The sequence below is a fragment of the Plutella xylostella genome, chromosome 5 (assembly GCF_932276165.1).
Source record: "Plutella xylostella chromosome 5, ilPluXylo3.1, whole genome shotgun sequence".
Taxonomy (NCBI): domain Eukaryota; kingdom Metazoa; phylum Arthropoda; class Insecta; order Lepidoptera; family Plutellidae; genus Plutella; species Plutella xylostella.
In genome coordinates this window covers 10344287-10362492 of record NC_063985.1, presented here as the reverse complement: position 1 = coordinate 10362492, position 18206 = coordinate 10344287, and the positions used below count along the sequence as shown (strand labels likewise).

General features: G+C 41.0%; 1 protein-coding gene across 7 annotated transcripts in view; it reads left to right on the top strand.

The window, feature by feature from the left end:
• LOC105387116 (phosphatidate phosphatase LPIN2) overlaps positions 1 to 18206 on the top strand; it is a 29553-nt gene that overhangs the window by 8945 nt on the left and 2402 nt on the right. For 4 of the 7 annotated variants that reach the window (XM_048633447.1, XM_048633445.1, XM_048633449.1 and 1 more), the window contains exons 2-15: positions 3320 to 3663; positions 6958 to 7190; positions 7969 to 8451; positions 8669 to 8764; positions 10179 to 10546; positions 11018 to 11159; positions 12436 to 12640; positions 12920 to 13029; positions 13983 to 14218; positions 14531 to 14640; positions 15421 to 15569; positions 16419 to 16557; positions 17109 to 17324; positions 17628 to 17731. In XM_048633447.1, the coding sequence (XP_048489404.1) occupies positions 3475 to 3663; positions 6958 to 7190; positions 7969 to 8451; positions 8669 to 8764; positions 10179 to 10546; positions 11018 to 11159; positions 12436 to 12640; positions 12920 to 13029; positions 13983 to 14218; positions 14531 to 14640; positions 15421 to 15569; positions 16419 to 16557; positions 17109 to 17324; positions 17628 to 17731 (2780 nt within the window). In that variant the 5' untranslated portion in view covers positions 3320 to 3474. Of the gene's footprint in view, positions 1 to 3319; positions 3664 to 6957; positions 7191 to 7968; positions 8452 to 8668; positions 8765 to 10178; positions 10547 to 11017; positions 11160 to 12435; positions 12641 to 12919; positions 13030 to 13982; positions 14219 to 14530; positions 14641 to 15420; positions 15570 to 15658; positions 15691 to 16418; positions 16558 to 17108; positions 17325 to 17627; positions 17732 to 18206 lie in introns of all 7 variants that reach the window. The other 3 variants (XM_048633446.1, XM_048633448.1, XM_048633451.1) reach the window with 3 other exon arrangements.

The following is an 18206-nucleotide window of genomic DNA, read 5'->3' as shown; positions in this document are numbered from 1 at the left end:
ATACGTCGATTACGACGACAGTAATGTAAAATTAACAAGCAGAGAAAATGCCAACGTGAACCATGTATTTAGCTTGCAAAAAAATCACGATCATTATCTTTTTCACCATGTTTGTCTGTTGTAATTTTGGGCACTTTCTATTTTCATTGTTCAAACTACCGAATTTCCTTTATATCCTGGTTTCTCCAAATAATTCTATTAATAATTCATTTAGTATTTGAACTTCACCTAGAGTGTGGAACGAGTTTCCCCACGCGCAGTTGATCAAACAGCGATACTGGCTGGAACTGCTACTAGTTGAACAAAAAGGTTACAACACCGCAGCAGCACCTGCCTCGTGCTATTGAACCTCCTTGTTGCATTCACACGCCCACATCTACTCGTAGAAGAACCTCAAATAGGTACATTACAGAAGGAAAGTATTCTACTGTTGTCATCAACTTCATCATTATTGAGATTCTTTTCGGTTGTATGTTCTAAATCGTCTTTTGTTTCATTTCTATTGTTCATTTGAGAGTTTTCTTTGGCTGTAACTTTGACCACCACCATCGTGAAAAGTAGTCTTCGAATAGCGCATGCATAACTTTGATTGTTTTGAAGATATTATTTTCGGTCAGTATGTTAAATCCTCACTGCCTATTGCCATGCGTAGGTAGTTGTCTTTTGTTTCGGTGAATTGGGGTAAAGAGTACATTCAGTAAGCTGGTTTATCGTCTGTGTGGTTTCCACCTTTACTTATTTTACTTATCGAGTGTAAAGAAGTCGTCCACCACGTGTCGGCGTCGTGAAGTTCATGTTACCTCTGGCCGGGAGCGTGACTCGCCTAGATAAGGTTTCAGTGGGCCAATTGATATGTCTTTACATTGTGTTCGCGGTTTCTTTATTTGATTACAGTTCAACCTCAATTGCATTGTGTTTGTGTGCTTCTGGCTGGCCTCTGGGCTGGTAACAGCCATGTCTGGCTGGGTTCTGTCATTTTCTGTCTTTGTTGTGTTGCTTATCTTCCTATCTTATAATTATGTATGCTGTCTGTATATTGTGCTGACATTTTGTGGAGACAATCATTATTATTAGGACACGTAATTTTTCTTGCGAATCAAATTTATTAGTACATGTAATTTTAATTCTTTTAACGCAATTTTCACATCATGTATTGTTTTCTTAGATAAAAGGTATGGTAATGATCATAATCATTGCTATTATTTATTACCATTTTTTATTGGACCTAATCGTATGCCCGATCGTCTGCTTATTATTGAAGTATGTTTTGTTGGTATGATTATTCACATTGATAATGAAATGGATCGTATGATCACTGGCGTAAATAAAAACTATTTATTCTGATAACTTAATTGGATTGTTGTTGCATAAACATGTGAAGAAATGTTTTCGAGATTTCGATCATATTATTATGGATCAATTAAGTACCTGATTGCATTTTATGCATTTGCTTGTAGGTGTATCTATCTACAGGGATACCTCAAGTCTATCTAATGCAAAATCATACCAATAAGTATAGTATTTTGGTTGACAGAACTATTGAGATTTTTAGCATTTAATATTAGATCCAAGCTATTATTTGCTTAGTTAGTTAGGACAAGTTGCGAAATAGCAATATCATGATGACGTTGGATAATATAATTGAATGGTGAATAATAAAGGCACGCCTACTTCGCAATTGGCGTAAAGATAAATTGCCATTTTGACTGATCTTTCTCATATGTCCCCTTCTCATTATGTTCCATGCTGGTTGATATCTCCCATGATTGTTTACAATATTTGATACAATGACGTCATTATAAAATGGCACTCGTCTGGATTAGATAACCTTTGATTATTGACGTCGATAGTGGAGAAATGCGTCTAATTGGCTCGCCAGATCGATAGCCAGGGTGTTAGGTCAAAAACCCGATACAACAAGTTATCTAAATTTAATTTATCAATCAACGAAAGGACACCTCTCATTCGAGGAAGCGCTAATGAGTTTGTTGGCGTCCACAATTTTCCACACGCAAATTATTAAGCTGTGAAACTCAGAAGATGTATTGAATAATAGTTGTGTGGATTAGTCATTGTGCGGATGGCCGGGCAGAGTCCGGGCCACGGCGCGCGTGCGTGCTCGGGAGGCTACTCTATCCTCCCAAAAAACTAATCAACAACACTGATGCAATCATTACGTTAATACAGTGAAATAGAGTCGTGTTCGGCGCTCCGAAACTTATTTTTCTGTAAGCAAGAGTGACCCCACTGACGCTCACACTCAATGTCACGGCAACACTCTTCCCCGGGGTGAACGAATCCTCAGTACTTCCAACCTTTTTGCTTCACTTCTCTTTTGTGTTATTACTGGCCAGCAACCTCGCTGGACCCCACATGCTCGGGCGCTGCGGCCTCGGTGGTCGCAAATGTGTATTTTAAGACTACTAGTTTGAAGTCTAGATACGCCCACCACTTATTTCCCTTACACCACTACTGTGCTGATATTATGGCGCAAGGAGCAACTATTAAATTACATTGATGAACACTTTACTTTGGATAAGGCAACTACATTGAACTATATGAATATAGTTTTTTCGTAATTAGAAAACTCCTTGCGCGTATCAGTTGTCGTGACCTCCTTTCCGTTGCGCCTTAAAATAGTTCCGAGTGTAAGTGTACTGGTTAGTTTCTCAATGTTTGAAGTGTGGCTGTATTGCCTGCCTTCGTAGATCCGTGAGGCAACATCCTGTGGGCTCCGTACGTTGCCCCAGTTATGCCACTGATATGAGCATGTCCAGAATAGCCCCCAGCCTGTATGTCACTGCACTATAGGTACCTATGCATTGAGGTATGGCATTTAATAGTCCCCCAGCAGCTCTGTTATACGCGAAGTGTCCTTGCGTTTTATAGCGAAAGGAACAAGATCCGACTATGACTAGAGGACTGCTTTGAATATGAATTAGTTAGGTTAAATCTTCAGAAAACTTGTATGAACTTACCTAGTTGCTTTGTAATAAGTACATATTTATAATCCGTTATGGATTTATGATATATTTTTTTCCTGTACGATAATAAAGCAGCGGCTTAGTGCAATAATTTAAAAGATTATGCTGATATAACGCATAGCGTGCTTTCGTAACTGATAAGGGCCGTTTATCTGGTGAATTTTCATTTTCCTGCCGTTTAGTTAGTCGTACTGATAGTAAAATGTCTTCGGTCACGCAGGCGGATGTTGCAATCTCCTCTACCATATATTATTGTATGACGAACTCTTTCACGATTCGTATGATTCATATGCAATTTACTGTGTAAAAGTAAAACACCCAATTCTTTGTTACAGGCACAGGTGCCACTCACGCCGTGATCACCAAAATGGGTTAATTCGCGTGTTGACAACCAAGTGTTATCTGTCGGACTTGATACCCATTAGCGTAGTGAGTGTGAGTCGCGATCGCGCGGACAATTCAGTGGCGAGAGTGACGTGACTATACCGCCATGTATTCTATGAACTATATCGGCAAGTTCATTGCGAACTTCCGCGACTTTTACAATGAGATCAACGGAGCGACGCTGACGGGAGCCATCGACGTGGTGGTGGTGGAGCAGCCCGACGGCAGCTTCACGTGCTCGCCCTTCCACGTGCGCTTTGGCAAGCTGGGAGTGCTGCGATCAAGGTTCAAAGTGGTAAGTTTCCTCATACTTTATAATTCCATTTACGTCCGTATGGCTGGTATGGCTTACTTCCGAAGCGATCTGTTACCGATGCCGACACTGCCAAGGTTGTCGCTATAAATTCTAGTTGCCATAACAACTTATCTGAACGGTTCGGTAGTTGGAGTGTGTTAGATTAGGGTTCGTTAACGGCAGCAGTTTATATCAATTTGATTGAAGATTGACTCGACTGTAACTCGGCCTTTCCTGCTCTTTGTTATTGCAGTGTTTTGAGGCCACATCGCGCCCGTGATGTGGCTGGTAGTAAGCCTGCATGGTGATTAGTTAAATATCAGCTGTTTAGCAAACATTACGAGGCGCAGACGTTACCCAAGCTTGTGTCAATAGTCGACCTCTCAGTTACGACATGACCTTCTAAAATGCCGCGCCTGAGCTTATTCAAAGCGCTTTACAGCCCGAACAAACTGGTACGGAACATATTGTATGTATGTTGCCCACATATCCTAACTGTAAAGGGTTCATTGTAATACTGACCCAGGTGCTTGCTTTGATATCTCGGCTGTAAATTACATGATAATGTCCTCCTAGCCGAATCTCGACTACGGCGGCCAATCTCATTTGAGATCTGCCATCTACGCAGGAGTAGATTATAGTGCCCAAGTGTGTGCGCAGTACACAGGAGCACTCTCTGTTCCATCACTCTCATAACCCAATGGGACGGATTGACCGACACGACTGGAGAGAGCTAGGCGCAGGACCGACTGCTTTACATGCCCATCCGACAGCATGGATCGTTTCACTGTTTCGGACATCAGGTGATCAGCCTTCTATGTCCTAACCAAACTTAGAACCACAATTTAGAAACACAAATTGATGGTCCCACCCGGGAATCGAACCCGGGACCTCTGGGCCATGAAGCGAAGCTTCTACCACTAGAACACAGAGGCAGACATTACATGATAGCACCTATGTAAACAGTCCCTCCTAATAAAAAGTTGGTACACATTGAAAGACCGGTAAGTACCTATTTTAAAACCAAACGAGGTAGAGTACACAATGTAAAGTTACAGAAATCGATCGCTTGAAAATTTGGTTTCGGGAAAAAGAGTTCATGAATAATTCACGAAACATTCGCGAAACGCTGGTGAAACAACACATTGTCGCTTGTTTATTTGGCATTCATTAGTCGAGAAACAAGTTAATATATTTATAGATTCAAGCAAACAAGTAGGAAGGACTGTATTCTGTAGTCTTCTAAAACCCGAATGCTCGAATATCTATTTGTTGGATAAACAACAAACCATCAAGGTGAAATGTGAACGATTTGCTAACAGTTCTCGGTCGGATAGCAACAGCCCACGCATGTTCGCATGTCACTCGATCGTGAATCTTATAACACCCATTTAGGGACTGAAATAGCTTTACATGGTAAATTGTCTCCTCATGTTACAAAAGTAGTAGTTTTCCGCAAACCTTTGCATGGCATATAATTGGATGATGAGTAATCGCCGTCATATCGATTGCAAGTGTCGTGGGGCGGCGTTGCATGCTCGCCCGCGCGTCAGTGCACGCCATTCGACTACCGTCGCTGAAAATAAATATACTACTTAAGTATGTATAACAATTAACACCTAATAAGAGAACAATAACGCAGTACTTATCTAACATGTTACTATAAAGCGCTCAAATATACAAAAAATAGGTAGTTTCTCTAAATTACAGACCGCAGGTAAAGAACCAACATTATTATGAAGATGATGGCCAAAATACATACAAATACCTACATACAATACAATAGGAAATAGATTGACAGACGAGTAGAACAAGTTGGAATGAGTCCATCCGTAATTTTCATAGTTATTGTTTCTTCATCTGCAGCCATACCTAGTACACGCGCGTAGCTATTAACTTTGTCACTTTCTTATTTTAGTAGCAGACGTTTTGCCATTTTGTTGTCACTCAGTCATTCGTGTTGGTTCTAGACGGTGCTCTAGATGCATCAGTCACAGTGGCAGTGCAGCGACGACTGTTCCGCGAACTTCTAGTCTATTCTACTTTCGAAGCTGAATCAGCTTTACAATGTAAAAGATCACTGACTGAATTGAACCTTGGTGATATTTATTTATAGAAGCCCTTTCATTAAACATTTCAAGTTTTGCATATCAGATCTGATTACTTATTTAAATGAAGCATCTCACAATTCTTGATACATCCGGTTTTGTGGTGCTCACATGGGCAGAGTACTGACAGAATATTCATTGCCAAAATGAGATAAGACAGACTACGTTTGACGGATTTACTTCGAAAATTGGATTTCGGCCAAATTGGGATAGTCGTTTTGTTAGTCGTCCGCCCAAGAATGTGACGAGAAATTGGCACAAAAATGGTTGCTTTATCCGTCCACCTGTTATTTTTTCGCACGAAGAAATTTTGAATATGAATGGTGTTAAATGGCAATTTCCATAATTTTCTTGCTTCGTTGAAGCGAGGGATAAAACCTTGGGAGATTAATGAACCATTCAAATGATTTTACGTAGCGTTTTCTAGATGTATCATGTAGTGTACGATGAACGTACGTTGTTAGTAATATGACGTCACATCACATCACAGTGACGTAGCGGCATCTAGCGATGCATTATCCGAAACGATTTGGATGCGTCAATGCCCAATATAGATAATCCTAAAAACACTTTGTACTTTGCTCACTCGATTTATTAGAGTATATCTAGTAATAAACTATTTGAACACGTACCTACGTCCGGTATGATTTACTCAGTTCCTAACTGATTAACGATTATAAACATGTGTGTTTGCATTTAGTTGCGTGAACAATGACTTCTTTGTATTTAGGTTTAACTAGCGCTATTAGCACTGGCAAATAACCTATTAATTTCAAGCTATTTAGAAAGAAAGAATCATTTTCACAGTATTCACACATCTTAAAAACCATTTCACATTAACTTATTTGCAGCCATAATGCTTATGGTTAGCTGATAAATCTAACTGCCAGTTTCTATAACTCTATGTATCTATTCAATTCAATTCAATTTATTTATTGCAGATATAAAATCCATAAAAAAGAGTTAGTAACAATGATAGTTACTTTCATACGATTTTGTCAGATTGTTACTTTTGATTATGTCAAAATCGTATGAAAGTAACTACCAGTTATGGATAGATAGATATATAGAAACTGGCAGTAAATGAATTGATTTTATTATACGGACTTATGTGGCAAAAGGAGTAGTCCAAAACACGTGGCCTATTTTCATTTTGCCCCTTTTAACTAAACTTTCCAATCCCCAGGTGGACCTAGAGCTGAACGGAGAAGCGCTGCCGATTCACATGAAGCTAGGCGAGTCGGGCGAGGCGTTCTTCGTGGAGGAAGTGGGCGAGGACGAGGCGGCGTGCGCGGCGCACCTGGCCACGTCGCCGATACCCGCCGGCCGCTTCGACGAGCTGTACGAGCCGAGGCGGCGGAACTCGCTGTCGGCCGTCGAGCCGGATCACGGGCAGGCCTCGGATTATACTAAGCGCAGGTTTGTTGTTTGTGTCTTGTGCATCTTTATCGTCATCAGGACTTACATACTTAGTCTTAGGTATAGGCCTACATTTTGCCCGTAGTGGCTGGATGAGGACGGCCCACGATAAAGTTGAGCAACTTGTGTGAGGCCTAGATATGTGTAATAAATACACACTGCTGCTAAGGATGATAATGTTCTTATTCCTAATTTCTGCTGGCGATGGAAAAAAAAACTTCAGTGCAGTGCTGCAACCTCTTTCGATTTTGTGTCAGCTCAGAGACATTCGCCCTTGACACCCCTTGTACAAATGCATCAATATGAAATCCGATCGACAATGCACTAATCAAGCAGTCTCTTTGTGAAATGAAAATTATATTAATTACAGTTGCAAATCAATGCACAAGTTGCAATGGTATTGCGACGTTTACACAGCGTGTAATTGGAAAGCCAATGCGTTGCCAACAAAAACAAGCATTGTTCTACCAAGTGTTAATCCGCGAGATTTTTTACAATATCATTACGCCAATTAGTTCGAATGGCTGGTTGACTCGCGGTTCCTCTATATGCTAGCTTGTTGAAACGACTCATATATTTGAGGATCATGCTGCCTTCTCTAATGAATTGATTTTGCATTTGAGGGATGCATGCATCAGATAACACTGTCTTCGTCATCCTCATCCAGTCTTCAGTCTTATATTCTGGGGCCCCATGCAGCGTTTGGTTTTTGTTCATACGATAGGTTGTCCCCTATGGTTCTAAACCCCTTGTGTCTAAACCTCTTATAAATTTGCAGATACACCGCGGACGGACAATCAATGCAGAAGCCAAACTTCAGTAAGATGACGAAAAAAGACCCCATAAAAGACGTAGAAATAACAACAACTGACTCTCACGACCATGACGCGCTGTTTGAGATGGAAGGACTAGACGAGGTGCAGGGTTCTTGGCCGGAAAACGTGGCACCAAAGACGTTTAGCGCCACGCAATTGGGGGAAGAATGTGAGGCGAGCCAAACGGTGCAGATGATTAGCGCTCACAACGACTTCCGACCAATAGAGGCGCAGGAGGAGGTGAAACAAAACGGCAACGGGAAGAAGAAGAAGAAGACTCGGAAGGTCAGCTCCAAGAAGAAGCACCAGAGGAAGTCGTCGAGCAGTTCCATATCGAGCCAGTCGGACCGAGCCGGGTCGGAACAGCGGTCGGCCCCAACCTCCATCCCCAATGCCACGGACATCAACTTCTTCAGTGACACGGAGGTCAACTCTGCAGTCCTCAGGTAATGATCGTAGAAATATATTAGCACGTGTGATTAACTTAATATTGACTACCAAACCGGAATAAGAGCCGTTGTTCATGTGTAGTTTGTGTTCTGGTAGGCTATTCAGGAAACAGCGAAAATGTGGTGCATACTAAAGTTACTTTTACAAAGCGATGCACTGCATTCTCTGTGTATTTTCAAATACGTCCTAAATGGCCTGCCTGCCTGGTTGCAGTGAAGAGATGTCCAAGTTCAAGCTGAACGGCGACAAGAGGATCCCGCTGGCGCTGTCAGACACTGCGTTCGAGGTGCACGCCGCCTCCCGAAACGCGTAAACACCTATTACAGATTTACCGCTAACCTTCACTACTCGCTTGTTGTCCTATGTGTACTGTAGTGTAGACGGCTAGCTCTTGTCTGTCACGGCTGAAATTATTATGCTATCTTCGGATTGATTTCATGGATGGACTTTTATAGACAGGTAAGAATTAGAGAAAGTTTAGTTCAATCCTAGAATTTAATCCGTTGATTAGTTGTTAATGCTATTTTAGTAATTTCAACTTTATTATTTACTTATAATGATCATTGTACCTACATTAAATTCATCAGGAAAACTAACAAAGGTTTAATTCACGCGTCGTCAGCGTCACGCTTTTGTTTTTTTTTTGCCTGACAAATACTTATAATATAAACATTGAAGATGTTTTCACTGCCACTCTGTGCAAGGCACTAGCCTACTCGTCATCACCCAACATCTAGGTACTTAAGTATCCAAAACAAATTGCACAATAACGAATGTTGAAAATGCGTTGTTACGTTCAGCACCATCTTCAATTCTGTGAAATTAACTGTATACATTATTCTTATTAGTCATACTTGCATATTATGCAGAAGAGGGCTTTGTTTAGCGTTTCTCTTCGAAATTAACCGTTTGTTTTAATGACGCAAATTGCAGTTATACTTATTTAAACAGAGGAGGAAAATCACACTTTAATATACTTAATTAATATGAACTTCGCGAGTACCTATAGTTATTGATTTATCCAAAATATGGTAGGTATCACCTAATAGTCAATAGCAAACTCATTTATATTATTATAGTTATGAATTTATCCATAATTATAAATTATGTTTAATCATTAACATCTATATTAGTGAAGTACGTAACCTATACGTTTATATAGCCTAACTAGTTCTTCAGAAATATAATAGAATAAACAGAAATACCTACATACCTAAAAACTTATCCTCATTGCAATTTTATTACGATTGAATGTAAGATTAACGTAGTTTGCATTACTTAACGTAAGTACGTACTTATACAATGTCTATTCACAAAGTACCTATGTAAAACGAATTTTTCTTAGCTCAAGGCCTTGGTTGGCTATTATTTCAGGATTTTGCGAAGGATATAGCAGAATAAATATGTATTAATACAGTGCTGAGTTTTACAAAGTAATACGTTATAATGCTACGCAGAATATGTTTGTGCCACTCTCACAATAACAATAACATTACTCACCCACCAGCTGTAGATATAACGCATTCGCCCTATTAATTTGCTGTGTTTGTCCAAAACCGAATTCAAAACTGCGCATCTGAGCAAACATCATCATTTCCCCGCAAATACTCAATCAAATAATTTTAATTGACCCAATTCTGCATCCTTTCGAGAACCTTCCACCGAACAGCTCACGACAGCGCAGACATCAAAAATCGTATTACAATTTAGTTTCTCTCTTTAGGGGATCACGTAGCGGCACTCCGGTGCAATCTGACACCGAGGTGGAGCTGTCCAGGACCACGGGAGGGGACAAATCGTCCCAATCCTGGCGCTGGGGCGAGTTGCCCGAGCCGCCAGTTCGAACGGAGATACCTTCGGAGTCTCCCGACTCTCCTATAACCCCTGCGTCACCAGCTTCACCTACAGAACCCCTGAGTTCTGATGAAGAAAGATCGGGGAGACGAGGGGTCCTCAGTGGAATGTTCAAGTTCATGTCGGCGCGGGAACAGACGGAGGCGGCGGGAGGGGTGTACTTGGATGACCTTGACAGAGGTCAGGTGGATCTGGACCTGTACTTCCCGAAGCAACACGCTGAGCAGTACAGAGCTGGTAAGATTGTTTGGATTGCTAATGATGTTTGTTTAGTTTATTGGTTGGTTAGTTAGTGGGCGAGTGTTGGTTGACGATGGTTTTTACATTGCTAGAGCGGTCAATGTGCTCAATATGTGCGTAGGTTACCTATGTTGAAAAAACGTCAAGTGCCATCAAGATGTAACATTTCGTAACACTCTAAATATTTTTGAAGATAATGTGACACTCAAAAAGCACTCCATATTTAAGTGCGTTTGAGTGTTTGACTCACAGATAGAGCTCATATCTATTTCGAAATTATTATGTCAACTCGGACTGATTGATTACTTCCATTTGATCCTATTCCTTCCTATTAAATAGGAAGTACGTCTTCCTATTTGCATCTAAATACTGTAACTACTACTATTCTGTTGTTTTAGCCCCATGTCCCTAATGAAAGGTCCATAATAATTATAATTACGACCAATTAACCATAGACTAACTTCCCAGGAACATCAACCCACGCGGCCGCCCGCGCCGCGCCCACCGAAGAGGAGTACGAGTCTGGCAACGGGCCGTCGCTGCCGCAGTCGCCGGCCTCGCTCGACGCACGGGACCTCTCGTCGTTGGATGATGACAACATACTCGCCAAGTCAGTATTCTGAGAACGCATTTGTAGGTTAGGGTGACCATAGAGTATGGAGAGTTTCTGTAGCGTCTTGTGAGATGTTCAGAATGAGTTTGCTTTTTTAAATACTGACTACTACTATTTAATTTACTATATTTTATACATAGTTCTTCTTATACACATTATTATAATATGTATGTACATTTTTATGTATCGAGTCTGGGAACTCACCATCAAATTATTAGGAAGACTGTAAAGACTTCTAGGGTATATCAACTGTCCAAATTAAGAAGTTCTCAAAAATACTAAAACATTTTATGTATATTGTATAGCTGTATGAATGAAGCATGAATGTAATGTAGCGCGAGAGGATTTGATTCATTAAATGATCTTACACACGCGATGAGTTGCAACTTGCAAGGTCTGTACTGTATCTAGGCAATTTTTCCAACTAAAATAATAGCATTAGAGTAGTTAAATTACTGAAAAGCTATACTTACATATACATCATGAATGAATGGATTCATTATTTTGGTAATAGTCAGCAATATTATGACTCTTGCTTAGCAAATACACACACGTTAGTCACATGTGCTGTGTTGGTTGAATTTTTGCCAATTTTGGGACGTTAATTAATATTGATGATTGATGACACTTGTAGGTTGTAGCAAATGCTCTTCTGCTTTTAATATTTTAAGTGGACATAAAGCCGATTATGGCATTTCTTCCACGAAACGAATTCCCTTGCCAAGAGATAGCTCATGAATGTGAAAAGGGATTGTTGCCAGATTTCGGTGTAATTTTAGTGTAGTATTAATGTTGGAAGTATTAATGCCAGACATTTAAGTCTGCACTAAGGAGTTAATCTTTATGACCTGGTTTTAACGACGTTCGTGTTAAGTTTATGTGCGATAAAATATAATTTCATTCACTCATTAATCAGTCAGGAGTTAAATCTATACACGATAAAATTGGCATCAGATGCCTTTAAACTTCACAATCACAACCAAAAAACTTTATTGTAGGTATACAGACATGGGTACAATAAAAGTATATTCAGAAATGGACATGTCTTCTATACAAAGGCGGATTTCAGACTGTCTAGTAAGAGTAGAAATCAATGGAGGCGCCACTTTCATTAATACATGGCCATCCAGGTAGCTTTTCCAAAGGCGTGAGTAGGAAAGGCGTCAGTCCAAAAAATAAGTACTTAGCTAGTTCCGTGTCTACACTAAGCTGCCATTTTGTACCTCTTTAATTCCATTGCTCTTCAACACCCTAACCGCCAAAATATCCCCAGGGGCCAAGTGGGCGTCTACGCGCGCGAGGAATCAAGCGGCGGCTCCGTGTCGCGAGCCATAGACTTCGAGGAGTTCTGCTCTAGAGGCGGCTCGCTGGCGGCGGAGGGGCGGCTGCTGGTGCGGCTGGGGGACAGGCACCTGCCGTGGCGCAGCGCGGGCCCGCTGCTGCTGAGCCTGCTCGCTTTCGGACGCCCGCTGCCTAGTGTGAGTAGTAGTTGTAGCTGAGAATGTTCTAGAAGAGTCTGGAACAGTTCTGCTCCAGAGGAGCAAGCTGTAATAAGTGTTGTACGCAGAGGACCCCCCGACTAAGCCTGGTGGCTGGGCAGCTAACTGCCGGGGTACCGATAATGCTCTCATAGTCTTGATGCCCATATATTTTCTGCACCATCTGCTGCTTGTAATCGGTACTTCGTGCTAAAATCCAGTAGTTTACAACTCAGCTTTGTCTATAACTTCCACTAACCTCCGCTTATATCATTGCAGCGGGTGCTAGAAGCCCTGGAGAAGGGCAAGGAGGCGGAGGCGGAGGCGCGGGGCAAGCCGCGCGGCTACTCGTGGTGGAGCTGGCGCCGCTCCAACGAGGACACTAAACAGTGAGTCTATAGTCTATAGTACATACTAGTGTAATAAGAACTCTCCAGGAAGACAGTAAGGTACGGTGGCCTGCGCCTAAAAGTATACAGGCGGAGTTTTAAAAATAGCGAGCTCAAGCTCACATGCTGCTCAAGCACATCCACATAAACACTACTGCTACACACATCACACACAACACGTCCCCGGATTTATAACAGATGTAGCTAGTCCCTTCAGCATCAGGGATCGCTATTTTAAAAACTCCGCCTGTATACTTTTAAGCGCATGCCACCGTACATAATTATAGAAATGAGAGAGATAGTAAGGATGCGGGCAGACGAAGGCAAGATTATAAAATGGTTGAACGATTCATACAATCTCCTACTCCCACTTGGGTAATGGCCGCTATTTTATTTATAGTTTTTTTTTTTTATCTGTGTTCATAGAAAGGCATCCCGTCAGCGACATGGCGTATACTATACCTAACTACCGCCATCCAGATAATGAGTAATTAAGAATTTTCCATGAATCACAAATTATTGGAAATACTTATGTAATTTCGACTAATATTAATAAAAATTGTGTAAGGTGGTATGTTATTTGTATGTACAAAATTACGCACTTTTATTATCAGTTCACACTAATAAACATATTGAATATTGACAGCTCATAGATAAACTAAGCCGATGATACTTGTGCGTAACACTATCGTAATTCAAAGCATTGCCAATCTAATGGAATTCCTAACCATAATAGTGATAAGAACCTAATCTACCTTATCATATCAGTTATCACAGCTTTACTCCCAAAAACATTTGGCTCTCCCCTAAAACAATGAAAACAGGCTATATACCTCCTGCCTGATACTAATATTACAGACCCTGACTTCGTTTTCAAAAGTCCATGTATAAGATGTCCCCACATATTACAAAAACACCACACAATTTTCATAAAACCCCAATATATCCAATAGCCTATCATCCGATTGCAGCATCGAATCTACCGCGCCCACAACCCAACTTCCTCAAGACGCTACAGAAGTCCCGGCCGAAGTTAGCTCCGAGGTGAAAGAGCAGAGTGAAGTGAGCGCCGAGCCGCAGCCAGCCAATGAGGAGCCGGCTCAGGAGACCATGGCCAATATTGATGAAGTTATTGAACCACCCGAAGTTGTCGAGGTGCTGGATCAGAGTGAAGAGAGGAATGAGCGAGGTGAGTGGCAGTTGAATACGATTTAAGTCTGTTAATGAATGATTTTCAGGTTTTAATCTGACTGGCCTTCCATATATAAGCGACTCAGAGTTGATTTTACTATAGAGGTAGAAGCGCTGTCAAGTTGCCGCATTTATGGAAGTTTGAAGGCATCCTGCGCTTCGTAAGGAGCCAGTCTAGTCGAGAAATCATCTATCCCTTATGTCCAGTAGTCCACGATTGTATACGGATGATGATCATCATCTTTTAGTAGTAAACGATGAACGATGATGGCGGACCATAATAAATATAACTGATTACATAACTTTGCAGACCACCCAGAGCAAAGCTCGTCAGACTCAGATGACCCGCACATGTCCAAGCGGCCCTCACGGAGACATTCCACCTTCAGGAAGACCTTGAGACTCTCTTCTGATCAGATTGTAAGTACCTATTTTTAAGTTTTTATGTACTTATAAGATATGTACAAACGTTCCACTCGACAGACACACGTACGAAAACTTTGTCCCCTCTTAGAATAGAATACATAGATACATAGAAAGTTCTTGATTTGTTAACAAACAAGAACAGAAGTTAGATAACTTATACATATAGGTACTAATACTAACACATTAATAAAATAAACTATCCTAGACCTGTCACTTAGTAACAAAATCCGATAACCGTAGCAAGAACATATGATACATACTTTTTATAATGATTCTCTAATCTAGGTGAATTCGCATCAATTCCGCTATTAAATCTCAACTATTTAGGGCAAAGAAAAAACTTAATTGATTTATTGAATGATGTTCGTCATGCATTTCTTGGATGCACTTCATATTTGTCTCAGTGGATGGGCACAGTATTTTAAGGAAAAGTAATTACGATTGTAAATAATACAGCACAGCAGTAGCTGAAGTGTTAGTCAAAGGCTTTGGCCTACAAGCTCTGATTATTTCAAATGATTAACGGTTCAGCAGAATAAAGTATGTAAAAGAGAAAATAGCATCAACAGTTTCTAAAATACATTTTGTATTCTTCATTACTCTTTTAGCCTTTGCGATAATCCAACAATAGTTAGGTGCATACCTAGCGAAACTTATGAGTGAACGACCTAGAGTTATCTCCGATCCGCCTGCTAAGCGTGGGGATTATAGGCTGTATGTGTAGGGAAAAATTGGGACCCAGTTCTATACTACATAAATATAATTTCCCTCCAGAAAAAGCTGAACCTCCTGCCCGGCATGAACGAGATGGTGTTCAGCGTCACCACCGCCTACCAGGGCACCACGCGCTGCAAGTGCAACGTGTTCCGCTGGCGGCACGACGACAAGGTGGTCATCTCGGACATCGACGGCACCATCACCAAGTGAGTTGCACCCTTGTCACAGTGACTAGTACCAGGGCACCACGCGCTGCAAGTGCAACGTGTTCCGCTGGCGGCACGACGACAAGGTGGTCATCTCGGACATCGACGGCACCATCACCAAGTGAGTTGCACCCTTGTCACAGTGACTAGTACCAGGAGCGCAAGACAAGACGTCATATAAGTTTTAGGCCCCGCTAGGTCAGTCTGACTGAAAATAAATGACATTCTTTCCGATGGCAATAGAAATAAAATATTGTCAAAAATGTAGGATATCAAAACAGGTCACCGCCCTTGATAAATTGTAGGCTTCACCAAAATTGCATGGCTATCGTTACCATTGTGATAGGTAATGTTGTTCAATAAATAAACGAATAGAATATATTTTGATACGGAGTACTGATAGTGCAATTATCCGTATCGCACGTACGTAATTACTGCAGCTGTTTATCTCAAACGTAAGACGATGACTGATAGCACGCTACGGGCGAAAACAAGTCTTGGTGCGACCGATTAAATCGTGTTTTAACACGTGACATACGTTTTCCCTAAACTGGAAAATCAGTTAACGTACGAGTCATTAAAAGAGAAAACAAAGATAAGAAAAGTGGTAGGTATGAACTTATGAAGTAGCGATTCTGTAGAACCAGAATCGAATATGTTTAAATAAAAATTCCTCCTTAAAAATGCTCTATCGGGAATATCTAAGCAGATATTATTGATGCGTTTGTGTTTTGTCAGTTCAGTTGCAGAATACGCTACTTCACTTCTCTATTGCTGTTGTATAAAATATACCTATTCCTACACCAAAACTGTATCCACCACCTCTAACCAAGCCATTATATCCCCTAGGTCCGACGTCCTAGGGCACATATTCCCGCTGGTCGGCAAGGACTGGGCGCAGTCGGGAGTCGCTCAACTCTTCACCAAGATCAAGAACAACGGCTACCAACTGCTGTATCTGTCGGCGCGGGCCATCGGCCAGGCGAGGGTGAGTCTTGTGTGTGTTGGGTTAAGGTTGAGAATGCTAATGATAGGAACAGGCATTTCGTGGGAGTTCAAAGGCGTTGTCTTAATAATGGTTTTTTAATGATGGCCGAAAAGGAAGGATGTGAGTCTCTCTGCCACATAGCTTTGTAAAGTAAGGACCGATTCGATAGTGTTTTATTTATAGTTGGTTTCAAAATTAACTCGAGAGAGTAGTACATATTTATATCATGTCACATAATATTCCAACAATATACCTAATAATGTTAAACCGGTTTTTTTGTATCATACACTGGTTTTAGGTGGGGGTCACCAATAGTATTACACAATGCCTGGCTTGCCGTAAAAAAGTTATCCGTGAAGTAAATAATTCTTTTTATACCCAGTCCTGAACCAACTGTGTTAGAGCATAACCAGGGAGTAATGGTTAACTTTTGACACATCTGTTATGAATTTTATATGGAGATGACGTTTAATTTAAAAATCAATCCCTGTCGGTTAGATAACCGAGAATGGTGAAATTGGCGCTTAATCTAACATTTCTTCTAACCCCAGGTTACCCGTGAATACCTCCGCTCAATCCGGCAAGGCGAGGTCTGTCTGCCCGACGGACCACTATTGCTGAACCCCACGTCTCTACTGCGCGCCTTCCATCGGGAGGTCATCGAGAAGAAGCCGGAGGAGTTCAAGATCCAGTGCCTGGCTGACATCAAGGCGCTGTTCCCGCACGGGTCTAATCCTTTCTATGCTGGATATGGGAATAGGGTTAATGTGAGTGGTTTTATATTATATTTTAGTAGAATTAAGTCACTTGATAGAGTATGTTTATTAAAAAGGCAATCGGATACCTGCTATCAAAAATAAAATAATTTTAGTTCCTTTTTTATAATTATTCCTACATATAACCTGTATCCTGCATTTATAACAAATTAATAACTTTCATAATCACCAAGCCCATGTTATAAAATGTTGGGTAAAATGGCGCTAAATGCATGATACATTTTTATTCCAGAACTTTAAGTAACCAGGCTTTAGATAAATGTAGGTTTTAACAATAATAAATATTGTTGACAGGACGTGTGCGCGTACCAAGCGGTGGGCATCCCGATAGTGCGGATATTCACCATCAACTACAAGGGCGAGCTCAAGCACGAACTGACGCAGACATTCCAATCCACGTGAGTATTGTTTACTGTCTATTTACTACTTACGCTTGTCGCTCATCTATCTAGACCCCGTCAAGTAAGGGTTATAAAAAAAGTACCTAACATAGTATTTTATCTGAACTATGAGTACTTATTTATAAATGAAAAATATGCCAGTTTCTTGGTCTTGTTATTATTTAGATTGCATTGTTCTTAATGGATCGGTGGTGGATGAATAGATGAACGACGTAGCTATATGTTTTTGGTTTCGTGGTTGTTATCCCTATTTGTCCCGTTATTATACTTCGTTTACTTTGTTCAGCCAGTTGAGAAAGAATATTATGCTTGCGCATGATCGGCCTGAGGTTCGTATTACAGCCAATCACCAGACGAGACCACGTCCCTTGCACGCTATTGGCTGGAATAAGAAGTGGGCCAATCATGCCGCAGCATTTGGGTTCCCAACTGGCTCGCTAGAGCAACCGAAGTTTAAATAAAATCCTTACAT